Source organism: Epinephelus moara, chromosome 16 (genome assembly GCF_006386435.1).
Source record: "Epinephelus moara isolate mb chromosome 16, YSFRI_EMoa_1.0, whole genome shotgun sequence".
Taxonomy (NCBI): Eukaryota; Metazoa; Chordata; class Actinopteri; order Perciformes; family Serranidae; genus Epinephelus; species Epinephelus moara.
The window spans coordinates 24,672,619-24,686,803 of NC_065521.1; the positions used below are offsets into that span (position 1 = coordinate 24,672,619).

The window sequence follows — 14,185 nt, forward strand, 5'->3', positions numbered from 1 at the left end:
CACCCAGACTGGAGCGCGTGTTCGATCTCTCCATTATGGCCTTCTTGTTCAGCACCGAGCGCTTCGCCAGTGACAGATCAGCAGTCACCCGTGTAATAGAGATCCTACAGAAGAAGCGTCTCGTCACATCACATCCACAACTGTTCAGCATTTCAAAGGATGAGACGAACTTGTACTCTCTTGCAGCTAAAAATAAATCATCACCACCATGTGTCCTATCGACTATGAAACTTGATAGCTAGAATCCCAGGAACAGCTCTGGAGCTCGGTCACAGTGTCACTGTACGCTGAGCTGCAGCTGTAAGGAGAGCCACATAGACAACCGTACCCACCTGCCATCAAATCTGTGCTTCAGGAAGTCAAACAAGGCTTTCTGCATCATGTCAGTTACCTAGGTGACAAATAGGTGGAAAGGAGAGTGGAGAGAAGTTATTAGTATGAATATATACCTATGCACACACACTTAGCCCGACAGTATTAATTATATTTCTCACTCACTTTTGATTTTGGTCACACTTTAGTGTTAATTCCCTTATTTAACATTCAAAAGCACTACATCAGACTCCACTTATGGGTGCTCACAAGAAGAGTTATAGTTCACATATTATTCTTTAATTACCTACTTTTACCTGCTAAATATGGAAGCCCATTTCTGCCTATGTGATAAAATGAAAGAGCCTGTAAGTCATAATGAGAAACTTTGCTGAAATAATGACTATCTCAAATATATTTCATTATTATGACATATGACGTATAATTTCTCCTTGTTTTGAGATATTTAGTCAATATGCTGAGAAAGTTTTTCATAATTTTGAGAGTTTCTCACTACTGTATGCTGTGACACAAAATTCTTATTTTGAGATAGCCTAATTCATTATTTTAAAAATACAAAGTCATTCATTTGAAATAAGTTACTATTTTGAAATACTAAGCCATTATTTTGAGATTCTAAGTTATTATTGGAAAAAAAAGTTTCTCATTATTTTGAAATACAAAGTCCTTATTTTGAGATACTAAGTAATTATTTTGAAATCTTGGGTCATTATGTAGAGATAAGTAGTAGTAGTAGTGATTTTTATTCCGAACATGCAAATGATATAACGTAAAACAGAAATAATAATACAAAAATGGACAATCAGGACAATTTTAGAAAAAGAAAACAGCACAATAATTTCACTTACATGTCCGAAAAGGGGTGGGAAGAAGTACAACTTATTTAATCCCGCCCCTTCTCCATAAAATATTAATAATAGTTATTTATCTCCCTCTTCCTTTTACATTACTCTTTTCTTATTTATATATGCATATACTCACACACACACACACACACACACGCATATGTATACACATACATACTGCATGTACATATATACATATACACACAAGTACAAGTCATTATTTTGAAATACTAAGTCATTATTTTGAAAAACAATTCTCATTATTTTGAGACACGGGATCTTTTTTTCATTAAACTGGCAGAAATGTGCTTCCACATTGTGCATTAATGTGCATTTATTGAATGTTTATATACAGTTTGTATATACTAAATATGGAGACTTAAAGTGGTAATGGTAAATAGGTAAATGGACCTGCACTGTATAGCATCTTTTACCTACTAAAAGCGCTTTAACACTACTTGTCACATTTACTCATTTACACACACGTTCATGCACTGGTGATCAGTGCTATCATACAGGATGCCACCTGCTACACAGTTACAGTAAACATTCAGTCATTTACACACCAACAACCCAGCCATCGGGAGTAATTTATGGTTTCAGTGTCTTGCCTAAGATACTTTAACATGCAGACTGGAAGAGTCAGATTTTGTGATTAGTGGACGACCTGCTCTACCTCCTGAGCCACAGCCACCCCAATAAAAGGGAAGTGTTAGGTGTTAGACAGAGCTAGTCTTTATGGGATTAATATTATCTATTTCACAAGAAAGACCAAAGGCCAAAATGGCAGCATCATATAGCTAGCACACAATCATTCTAAATATACTGTAATAGGACACAAAAAAGTTATAACATTTTTTCGCTATTAAAACAGTTACATTCCTCATGAAGAAAGAGGGTGTTAAAGACGGTCAGCGCAGATAGAAATGAGTCCCATTAAAGTCCTTCTCAAAAATGTGCTTGTTTTATTCTTACTTTACTTGGATGTTTGAGCTTCACTGTACAGAGTTTGACACAAGAAGACTGTTTTTAGGTTCACCTGCTGACGGGGGAAAAGTGTCTTTGTATCCCCTTTTTTTATAGATATAGAGCAGGGATGCACGATAATATCGGCACGTCATAGGTATTGGCAGATATTGGCTTTAAAATGAACTATTAGAATCTGCCAACATGCTTTTTCTTCATTTGTAAAATGAATAAATATTACATACAGTGGAAAGCATTCTATTTCATATCTCCATCTGCCGGTGGGCCATCATGATAAGAGTATGCATGCAGAGTGAGTTCTAAACCCCAGAAATGAGTTAACACTTTAGCACTACCATTTCCCTTGTCTTGAAGTCAACCAGCTTTTTGAATGGGTTTTTGGTTTGATGCTTGAAATAAGGTGGTTAACACAAGCTTAAAGGTGCTGTATGTAAGAATGTGGCCAAAACGGTTACTGCACTCAAATTCAAAATACTGCCCCCCCTCCCCTACAGATTCGAGGTTGCTGGACAGCGGCACGCTGGAGACTGATTTGTTTGCCCACGGGCGGCTGCTGTGGCAGGGCCGCGTCACCGCGTCCTTGATCTTCAGTTTTCCAGTGGACCGTTTGAGCAAGTCCGGCTTCTCTGCTGCTAACGCTGCTGCCGGGATACAGCTGAGGAGACTGCTAATGCTGTGTACTGGGACACTGCTAATGCTGCTTGCCGTGCTGCTGTAGCTCAGTCGTAACTTTAACTGATGCTGAGACTCTACTGACTGCGTGACTGGTAGACGGCGGTGGGTGGCGCAACAGGCCAAAACACAAATTCAAAACATAAACATGATTTGCGGACTGTAAATTTTTTTTTAAAATGCGAATATTCTGGCTGTACTATTGTCGGTGAGATCAGTATGTTATATGAACATTATTCCTTAGTCTCTGTGACATATTAGGATGATTTTACGACTATTTGCTTTAGATTTCTTACATATAGCTCCTTTAAGGGATTTTCACATTTTGTTTTATGACATAAAAAATGCCAACACATAGCTCACTTACAAATTGTGAAGGCTTTACTTGTCTTAAAAAGGCATCATGCCGAGCACGGTGTTAAGTCATGCGCACACAGTGTTGTTTGTTTTTAGCATAACTTTTTATTTCTGGCGGTTGCATTTACGCCTTAAACATAATAAAAGTGGTGTTTTTTGTGAAGATTATTATAAAACATGTGAGTATCACAAACATTTGTTTTCAACAGAGCTTATGTTCTGCAATCCAAAAGCTAATGGGAAAATCCCATAGGCTTTTGATGAGGGAACCAGGGCGATGCCATGTTGGCCTACAAAAAACTGTGATTCCTGCAGCACTCTATGCTTGGAGGATTTGTGACATCACAACTAGTCAGGAGCCAGTTATGATCCAATATATAAACTTATTAGGGTGTGATGAGGAAACTTAAACTGTCCAGTGTCCATACACTGAGAATGAATTTCTCTGTGACGTAAGAGACGTCCCCTTTTCCAGTATTTAATTTTTTTAAATTAACAATATTGCCATATTCATAGATTTTTGATTTTTCAATGAGGGAGAAACAGTGGATGTAATTTTAAGAATTTTTAAGCAAGCAATAGCATCTTTTGTGAGAAAACCCATACGCAGAGTTTATTTAAATGTCTTCCAACATGTGTGGAGGAGATTTTTAAATATGACATGGAGAGAGATTGAGTGTTTGTGTGAGAGTGTGTGTCTGCATGTGCACTGCAGACAAGCAGTCTATTTTCAAACAGTCCTGAAAAATGGATGGCCTTCAGAATAGGGGATGAAGCGCGCAGTGGTGTTGCTCGTCTACGATGTAACAGAGAGATGGAGGAAGAGAAATGAGAGGGGGAAAGAGTGCAAGAGAGAGAACAATGGCGAGCAACCGAAAATAATACTATGCACAAGAGAGACAAAGCAGGGAAAAGGAGAATGAGAGGGGAAGAGAGAGAGGGAGACAGGCTGGCGTTCACCACTGGAGCATCCCCAAAGCACATCACTAGAGCGATGCATAAATATTTCACACACACACACACAAAACAACCGGCTTGGCACACAGCCTGCGCAGTCACAGAGGAGAGAGCAGGGCAGAGAGAAAATGTTGAAGCACAGAGACATTCTGTTCAATTACACGCCTCACATTTCAACATATTCATCCGCAGAGTCATTGGAAATAGACATATTCTAAGATTAATCGAGTTTAACTGCGATGTGTTTTCATACATCTCATCCCATATGAGTTACACAGAGTTCAGTGTAGGAGACTATCACAGACAGTAGCGAACATAAAGGGGCATGCACGCTGTTCTGTATCACTCAAAATGGATCTAAGATTCCTGTTGCGTGTGCCATAATTTCATCAGGATGTGACTGCGGTGTTTAGTATCAGTGTTAATGGGATAATGGAGGCGAGAGTGATTCCTTCAGATCAAACCAGGCAAGTCCTACTAGACCAGACAAACTGGAGCAAACAATATCAAGCCCAAGAACAAAAGATCTGAGACTGAGCTCAAACCTTCAGATATGCCACATAATGTCACATATACATGGTGCATAAATGTGTGTTAATTACAGCACCATGAAGAAATACATTAAATTTGCTGATGTGCATTAATATTAAAACAAGACTACATTCTAGCTGTTCTTAGGCACAGCAGTGCTATGAGCTAAATGCTAACATTGAAATTCATAAAACACTCTCACAGTGACAATACATGCTAACATTTCACATTTCTCATGTTCACCATCTAAGTTTTGCGTGTTAGCATGCTAACATTTACAAATTAGGACTAAGACAACACACACTACACAAAGTAGAGCCGAGGCTGATGGGAATACTTTTGGCCGTATTTGGTATAAAAAAAAACAAAATTTCAAAGAAATCCTTTCTACAGCTGTTGTGACACTTAATTCAAGAATATTAAAATCGTGGCATGCCCAAAGGAGGCCCAGAGGGGGACCAAGGCCCCTCTGACACAATTGCTGCCCCCTTAACTGGTGCCCCCAGGCAAAAATAACTGCAAGCCAACAATTCTGTCTCTAACAGGCTGTAAGCTAGGTGAAGCTAGTGGTATCTTGTGAAACTAGACAACCTAAGGCATCCATTGGTATCAACCATGTCAGTATAGCTTGTTGGGAAGTGGGCTAAATAACGTTGCAAACTTAGACTAAATTTTGGCGAGGGTACAACTGGCAGGGCCGTTTTCAAAGGGGTCCCTTTAACTCCCACCTCAAGATATCTGAATGAAAATGGGTTTGATGGATACCCATGATCTGCTCTACATTTGAGACTTGTTCACAGTAAATATTTTGTTCCTTACAATGAAGTACTCCTTCAAATTAAAGGTGTGTATTTGCCTTTTTAAGGAAAAGGACAACCAGCCAATTTAAAGAACAATGACACACCTAACATGTATAGATATATACCACATTAAAACAGGACTGTTGTGGAACTCAAAATGTAACTGTGCCAGTGTTAGTCTATGCACATCATATAATTAGTGAAATTAAGTGTAACATAAGAAACCAACGTAAATCGGAATGCAACAACCTTTATCCTTATATTGACACAGTTTTCAACTAGCCTATATGCTACAACAACATAATTGAATTCCTAAAATTAGGTTATGGTTTTTGGTTTTGGTGTGCCACCCTAAGATTTTCAGTGGCACCATCTGGCCACCTCTATTAATGTCAGCAGGCGCCACTTGGTGGTGCTAGACAAAAGGTTAGAGGATCACCAGAGTCAGTAAGAATCATCCTCTGGGTATGTCTCCAATTCCATGGCAGTCTATCCAGTAGATGTTGAGACATTTCAGTCAGGACCAAAGTGGTGGACTGAATGACAAACCTGTCCCTAGAGTCATGCATACATGCAAGCATTGCTAAAAAGTCATCAATTTCGTGATGTCAGGTGGTCTTCAGTAAGAAAATACTCATATGTCAGATGTTATAAGCTGCAGATGTTTGGTATTTTTACTTGATAAATGACTTTAAGGCATGACATGTAGGATTTTAACATTTTTAACTGTGACATGCCCATGTAGTGAAGACACACTGTGGCTGACAGCAAGCTGATCCATAGCAGAACCAGTCTAACTAAGAGAGCAGCTCTGATGGTTGTCTTACCTCATAGCCTTTCAGTGAGGGGCCCACCAGCACCACCGGCCTCATCGAAGGGACCACATCATATGGAGGAACATGTTCAGTCTGCACAGGCCACAGGCACAGGCAGGGTTTGAAGGTGGAAAATATACAACAGGCTGAAGTAAATTTACTGTCATGACACACACATTAAGCTAGCTGCTCTGCATGTACAGAGCCATATAAATGCACTGAAATGTATTAGGTTTAGCAGTAGAATTGAGGGTGTTCCTAAATAATAAATATGGAAGAGGGCCAATGGAAAACATACCTGTTTCTGCTTCTGTTTGGCTTCAGAATAAACAGAACGGACATTAAACAAGGAGGATGACAGCTAATGAGAAGGCTCGGGCAATAAGTTATTACTTCAGTATAACATATTTGAGTTTTAAGGCTACTTAAGAGTGTATTAACAAAACAAAGACATGCATGCCATGCTGCAGTAAAGTAACATTTACATTGTAGCCCTTCAAGAAAGCAGCTTTTATTAATTTATTCATACATTTTTGGCCAGTCAGTGGTCATCTCACATAATCATCAAGCTTTATTTTGATGTAGATGGCAGACTATGTTTAGAGGCTGACATTTCCAAACACACACATTTCCTCTTAAAGGGAATATTTTAGCCCAGGCCTAGCCCTGTATGTAAATGTGACCCTGTGAGAGCATGCAGTCCCCGTAGAGGCAGAGCAGACAGACGCAGCAGCAGGACTCCTCCAGTCCCACTTACCTGCAGATGGCGGGGTGGACCTCCAGCCTCCAGATGAAGCGTTCCCTCCTTTCCTGTGGAGCAACATAATGCAAAGCTTCATTATGCGAAAAAAATCCCCTCAGGAGGCAATTTAGAGAGAAGGACTTCCAAAACAGAGCAACACATGAGCAAGAACTGGTTACGTCAAAGGAAGAAAAAAAAAAGTTTTCAAAGAGTGTCTGAGACGAGAAACTGGTGGAACTGGGGCAACACAGAGAGAGACAGAAAGACAGAGACAAGTAGAGGGATAACAGAGATCTCTCAGAGCTGTGTGACCTCTGACCTTGCTGCTGCTTTCTGCTCTTGTTTTATCCTCATGGCTTCAAGTTTGACTGGGCTCGGGATGAAAGTGATGTCTGCCCCTTCCTTCACCAGCCGACCAATCCACCAGTCATTGTTGTATTTCTGCGACACAGTGAAATGACTCAGGAGTTATGCAGCAAAATATCTTGACACGGATCAAGTTTAATAATAAAAGTCTTTATTTGTATGTAACATGCTAATCTTAATGCTGAATGCCTCTCACCTCTTTTATGTGCAGGAAGTCTTTGGTTTCAAAGTTAATAGCGGCACCTTGGACCGGACAATCCTCATCAAGGGCCCCACAGTAACTCACATTGGTTTTCACTGCAAATGCTACTGGTTTGGACTGTTGACAGACAAAAAAAGACAAGAATATAAATTACATATATAACAATGTGCAGTATCACTGCCTTTATACTCACGAAAATCTTTAGTCTAGAGATAATAATTGACAATACAGAAGTCATGTAAGTGTTTTATATATAGCCCAATATGACAAATCAAACCCAACCACCAGTATAAACATTGGCACTGCATGTTACTGCAATCCACAGATACCTAACATTTGTATGTTGTAGCTGATATGTTGGAACTTTACATTTCTTTATGTTTCAACAGTGCTGCAGTTAATGTGTGGTTATGTTATGGCACAAAAACCCACTTGGTTGTGGTCAGGAGAAGATCATGTTTTGTAAAACGCTCGCTTCTGGCAGCACAATCACCGCTGGAAATGCTGTAATATATCGCTAAGAAAAACAACCTTTTTTTTTTTTTGTTGGCCTCAAACAGCAGTCTGCAGCGGTCTGCAGCTTGGCAGCTGTCTCGTCTGGTTGTCACTACATCCACCATCTCCTCCATCCTCTCATGACAAAGTTAGCTCATATATATGAACTTCGTCACTTTAGAAACGTTCATATGATATGTATGAAACTCACAAATGTAACATACATAGGTTTGGAGAAACATACAATGCCAAAATTTTCTGTTAGCGGCTAGGCTAGACCTTTATCAATCTGCAACAAGATTAAATCAGTCTATTGTAAAGTGATCTCTGAGTGTTAACATGAGTCAGCTGTTTGAATGCTGCTCTGCTGGAGCTGAAGGTGAATTTAAAGACAAGCATTGACCTTTGACCCTCAGGCTCTCACCTTGGCTCTTTCTAGCTGCAGCTGAGCCTGGCGCTCGGCTTCACGCCGAGACGCCTCCTGGTCCTCCTCCAGGGACAGGTCGGAATCCGAGGGTCGACTAGTGTAGGAATCGGCTGAACCCTGGAAGAAAGGAGGAGAGGAGAGAAATAACTGTTACAGCTCAGGCAGAAAGGAGACAAATCCACCACAATACCGTGCCCAACACCTTCTAGCAGCTGTTGCTCATTGTTTAGAATGATGACATATAGTTAAAGTATAAATAGCTCCGATGACGCTCCGGACAGATCACCTACATCTCCCTCTGTGTCTCCCATGTCTTTCTCCTTGTTCAACCTGTTTCTGAACCTGCCTGTCCTTTCCTGAAGCCATGTGATCCAGCCTGCAAGGACCAGAGAGTTCCTGCAGCTTTCCAAAGCAGCCGTCTCAGGGGAACATGTGCATGAGTACTGCAACAACACCAACAACCAGCACAGTGCTTGTCGTCTATTTATCCACTCAGTCAGGCACACCACATGTTGGAAAATGCTCAGTATTCAACAAGGAGAAAAAACACTAAGACACAACTCTGAGAGGTCTGATAATACAGCATAATGCAACAAAATCCATCTTTCCATTTCTAGACTTCAGATTGGTCTGAATCAACAAAGGATGTGATGTAGAAGTTGTTTAACTAGAGTCACTTCTAAATATATGTTTTGAGTTCAAAGTTTGTGTTTTGAATTTGTTTGTGGATCACTGAATCAACATGCTGTCATTAAAATGTGTTAATTTGAAACTGCAAACATTTTTAAAGGTATAGTGTGTGGGATATAGTGGCATCTAGTGGTGAGGTTGCAGAGTGCAACCAACTGAAACCTCTCCCATGTGCCAAGTGTATAACTGTGGTGGCTGATCCAAATGAGAAAAAACACAAATGTCCCTATCCAGAGCCAATTTTTGTTTTTTCCAGTCAACAACATGGCGAACTCTGTGGGAGAGGACACACTCTGAATGTAGATATAAACCAGGCCTCCAAGGAAGTGTGCCAGACTTCAGAGCCAATTTTCTTAGCAGCGAAACAGTGTAATTACGTCTGTCACATGATGCCATGCGGCAAAAAAAGGACATTTTTAATATTGACGTACATGGTGAAACAGACGTTTGTAAAACAATGGGTACATTTTTTTGAGCATCACAATCCACACAAAATGACTTGTTTCAGTTTTGGTATTTGATCCATTCAGTCTGACAACATTTGAAAAGTCTCGAAGTTAGTGCTAAAAATAATTACATGTAGCCTAATCCTAATTGATTTGGCCCTTGGCACAACTCTTACTCCTTACAAAGAATTAAAATATCAATCATCAAATACATCACACTTCTGAACACCCTAAAACAAACAAAAAAGCAGCCTCTTCTCTATGAAACACTGTAAAGGATCATAATAAAAACTCACTGGAGTACACTTACAATACAGACAGAGAACCTGTCACCCTCTTTACCCTTAGAACTTCCAGGCTGATAAAACTCTCCCAAAGCTCACCTCACCAGATCCTACATTTGTCCTCTCACTCCATCAGCATCCTGCTCTTCCCTGGGGGCTGCAGTCCCAGCTGGGTGCAGGGCTGGAAGCCTCCTCACATAGCAGACAGGAGCACCCACAAAAGATAAATATAGCTCAATAACAACGTCATCCTTTATTACCTTTTTCCCCCCTATCTGTCTCCTCCTTCCTCTTCTCTTCCCTCCTCCCCACCATTTCCACCCCTCCTTTGCTTTTTTCCCATGCCACCAAAAAGAAAAACTGTTTCAGCTGAATCCAGCACAGAGTTTGTGGATATCATTTGAATATCAAAGGCTGCCAGAGGTGGAGCAGAATCTGAAGGGTCTACCAGCAGAAGAAACAAAACCTAATTAAAGCACATCGAGCTCTGCAGATGGATGAAGAGGATTGATACTCTCAAGCACAGACTCTTCAGTGTCTCTTTAGCACTGACGCTATATACATTGTCTTCACCTACAGTTTACTGATCACACTTTGTAACGTTGCAAATGCATATTGTTTTGATTCAATGAAGAGGACCAACAGTGAATTCCTGTATAGATTAAAAAAAGACAAGTGAACACTAAAACAACATTGCTTTAAAGTTGAAGCAGTCAGTCTGCCAGTCTTTTCTCTTTGTTACCGTCCAGATCCCTAAATCCTTTGTTAAAGCATCACACTGCTTTGCCTAATACTGCATGGATTCCCAATGAGCTTCAACAGTGCAAAATGCTCAGATGTCTTTGCTGTCTAATTTTTGGCTTTTGAGTTGTTCTAAACCTGCAGAAATTCCAATGTTAGATTCAGACACTCAGATATTAAGGCTAACATCTTTATATTTTTAACTATAATATTCTCAAAGTAGCCTCCACTGCTGACTAGGGATGTCACGATTACTTGATTTCACTATTAACCGCGATTTTAAACGCCACGGTTAATTATTCGTAAAGATTCCTCAACACCATCACTCTCCAAAGATTATGCCGCGACGCGGAACCATATACAGTAGGTCAGCGCAACTCGCATGGAACGAAAACAAAGTTACACAAGCGGCGTCTCCGAGTGATGAAGTATGGATGAAGAAGACTTATTCCCCCCCAAAAAAACGGATAAAGTCAGCAGTGTGGGATCATTTTGGCTATCGCAAAATGACCAAGGGGTCATTGTTGACGACGGCCAGTTTGTAAAACAGGCCGCAAAAAAGTTGCAGCCAAAGGATCAAACAAGAGCAACATGATACAACACCTGCGGGACAACCACCCGGCTTTACATTCACAAGTAAAGGTAAATGCACAATAACTGGGTTAAAATACGTCATTCTCAATTTATCTAATGTAACACTGAATTAAAAAATTATATGTTAGCGTGTCATTTGCAATTAATGGCGTAGTGGTATGATACGAGCTGGGCTTACAGTGCAACGTGACAAGCTAAGGCACGTCTCAAAAACTTTTTTGATGGATAGTTTTGCAGTTTGTGTGCACACAGCGTGAGGCTTTAATAGTTTTGGGTCAGTGTAGCTCTTTGGAGTGAGACGACAGGCAGAAACTCACGTCCACACGAGTGTGGGATTTCACAAATGCTCGTCGTTTATTTTTACATCAACTTAAAAACACTCCAACCTTACCAAGCCCGGTTGTACGGCTACTATATTTTCATACATGAACAAAATAGTCGCCACACGTACTTATAACCATCACTGTTGTGTTGAGAGATAAAAGAAAAAGCAAGAGCACATGGAAATAAATGAAACTTAAAGATCTATAAGGAGTGTTCATGTGATTTTACACATTTATAGTGTGAATTTAATTAATGCATAATAATCGTGATAATCATAAAACCGTGATTATTTCTCTGACAATAATCGTACCAAGAAAATCTATAATCGTGACATCCCTACTGCTGACAACAGTGTAGATATGGGTGGAGAAAGAGTGTACTGTATTGTAGGATGATTACATTACTTGTCATGTATAGACTATTTTGTCACCTGCAGTAGTGTCTTGGTCCCTGTTGCCCCACCATTTTCACCACATGCCAGATGTTTGAAGACAGTTTTAAAGATTAACTGTCTGAGCTTTCAATACAAAGAGTGACACAAGAGTCACTGATTTAATTCATTGACAAGTTTTTAAATGTGTAAAATATTTCTTTCAAATGTATGGCAAGTTTTACATAATCTCAAAGTGAAGAGGCCTCTGCTCCTATCTCTTATTCTCTCTCTTCCTTGGTGCCTTTCAACTACATGATAAATGCTTTATATTACAGCCAATTACTATGTAGATTGTCACCTCATTGGTAACTCTGGCACATCCCTCAGTGCTTTGCTGTTCAAAGCCATTCCCAGTCAGGGAGATTTCATACTCTTCTTTTTGTGTGTGTGTGCATTTATTCATTTTTTATTATTTCTCTCCGTGTGCCTGAATGATTAAGTCAAATGTATTGTGTAATTCACCTTGCTGTTTGTTGAAGAGACCCAATAAGGAATGTGAAAGATTTTAAAATGGTTGTCGACTGAAAAGCCAACAGAACGGACTCTGAAACAGATCCCAATCATCTGCAACACCAAAAGCATTATGGGCACACTTACTTTGAGCTTTTACTAAACAGTTTTACTCTTTCAAGATGAAATTGCTATTAAAGGACAGGTTCACATTTTTTTTCAAATTTGTCTTAAAATAATACTAACATGTCCATGTAGACATTGAAACAAATTTTGCTTGCTATGAACATTCCTCCCATTACTTCTTAGCATGCTTCCAATGCAATGATGTGGGACAAAACCCACAGTTCTCATATAGCTGAAGTTAAAGCTACATTTGTGAGTTTTTTTTAATTAAAAAAACCGAACGTTTTGCTATTTGGTGGACACTGTGTCTATATTCACGCAGCACTACACACAACAGATAATGTCTGAAAAAAATCATATTCCTCCGTCTACTCTGTTGTCTTGTAGCACTTGTAATGGCCTTACCGCACATGAATGAAAATAACCAATCAGAGCAGAGGAGTCTAACGCAGCTGTCAGTCATGTCAATCACTGCTCATGAACTATGGTCAAACTGTCAAACTAGGCAGCGCTGATCAAATATGAATCAAGATTCTGTTACTGAATTGCCTATTTATTGCCTTTGAAACATATTTAGGTGTACTGTTTAGCTGTTAAATAAGAAAGTTAGTACAGTTTTTGGGGGGTGCCTGGTACTTTGGTTGACTTTTTCCAACATAGGGGCTGGGTCACAAGAATTCTCATTCCACAGCTAAACAGTACACTAAAATATGTTTCTAAATTTAGTTATAATGAGAAGTAGGTAACGCAGCAACATAATCTTGATTCATATTTGATCATTGCTGCTTAGTTTGACAGTTTGAGAGTGGTGATTGACATGATTGACAGGTCCATTTGAGACTCCTGTTGGGAACTTGTTGTAGGTAATGGGTCACCAATACATGGTGTCCCGTGTGAGGCGATGTTCCAACACTCCTCCTTTTTTTAACAGATTATCCGTCTCATGTGCTTCTTTTAGAAAACAGTTTCAGCGTCACAGAAAGTTATTCTTATAAAAGAAACCAGCGGTACATTTACGTTCGGGCTTCAGTCTGTAGTTAATCAAGTGGCTACCTTCCGAAGTTACTGTCATTTTAGCTGCAGTGGACAGGTAGGAACCCAAAGATGAAATTTTGTGCAAAAAAAAGATCTTGAATATTCTCACTTGACTGTGGATATGGTGCCTCACTTTATTTTTAAATTGTTGATATTTCACAGTGGACTCTAAGAAGCTGTTGCGCACTCAAAGTAACATTTTGAACCTGACTGAGCAAACAGAACCACAAGAGTATGGGCTAAACTTCAATGTTTAAAGGTAAGCATGACTTCATAAAAAGGCAGGAGAAACGACTCTAACAGAGCCAAAACCCATGATATTCAACAGATGATCCTCACAGTTCAATGCAAAGCTGTAAAGTAGCCTATACAGAGTTGAGATAGACAGAAAAGCTGTATGTGTGCAGTACAGTATGTCCAGTGTGAGGAGAAAGAGGGAGGGAGGAGAGGATAACTGGGGAGATGCTGGCAAAGTGAGTGAACAGGAATAGACTTCTGTTGAGACAAGAGTGAGACGGGGAGGGGAGAAGGGA

At 39.8% G+C, this 14,185-nt stretch overlaps 1 protein-coding gene across 1 annotated transcript in view; it reads right to left on the minus strand.

The window, feature by feature from the left end:
- The window catches only part of LOC126403190 (voltage-dependent L-type calcium channel subunit beta-4-like), a 30,692-nt gene that overhangs the window by 5,636 nt on the left and 10,871 nt on the right, over positions 1 to 14,185 (minus strand). The window contains exons 2-9 of the mRNA XM_050065706.1: positions 8,527 to 8,646; positions 7,602 to 7,724; positions 7,359 to 7,480; positions 7,055 to 7,107; positions 6,596 to 6,615; positions 6,310 to 6,390; positions 333 to 391; positions 4 to 104 (exon numbers count right to left, since the gene is read on the minus strand). Of these exons, the coding sequence (XP_049921663.1) occupies positions 4 to 104; positions 333 to 391; positions 6,310 to 6,390; positions 6,596 to 6,615; positions 7,055 to 7,107; positions 7,359 to 7,480; positions 7,602 to 7,724; positions 8,527 to 8,646 (679 nt within the window). The remainder of the gene's footprint in view (positions 1 to 3; positions 105 to 332; positions 392 to 6,309; positions 6,391 to 6,595; positions 6,616 to 7,054; positions 7,108 to 7,358; positions 7,481 to 7,601; positions 7,725 to 8,526; positions 8,647 to 14,185) is intronic.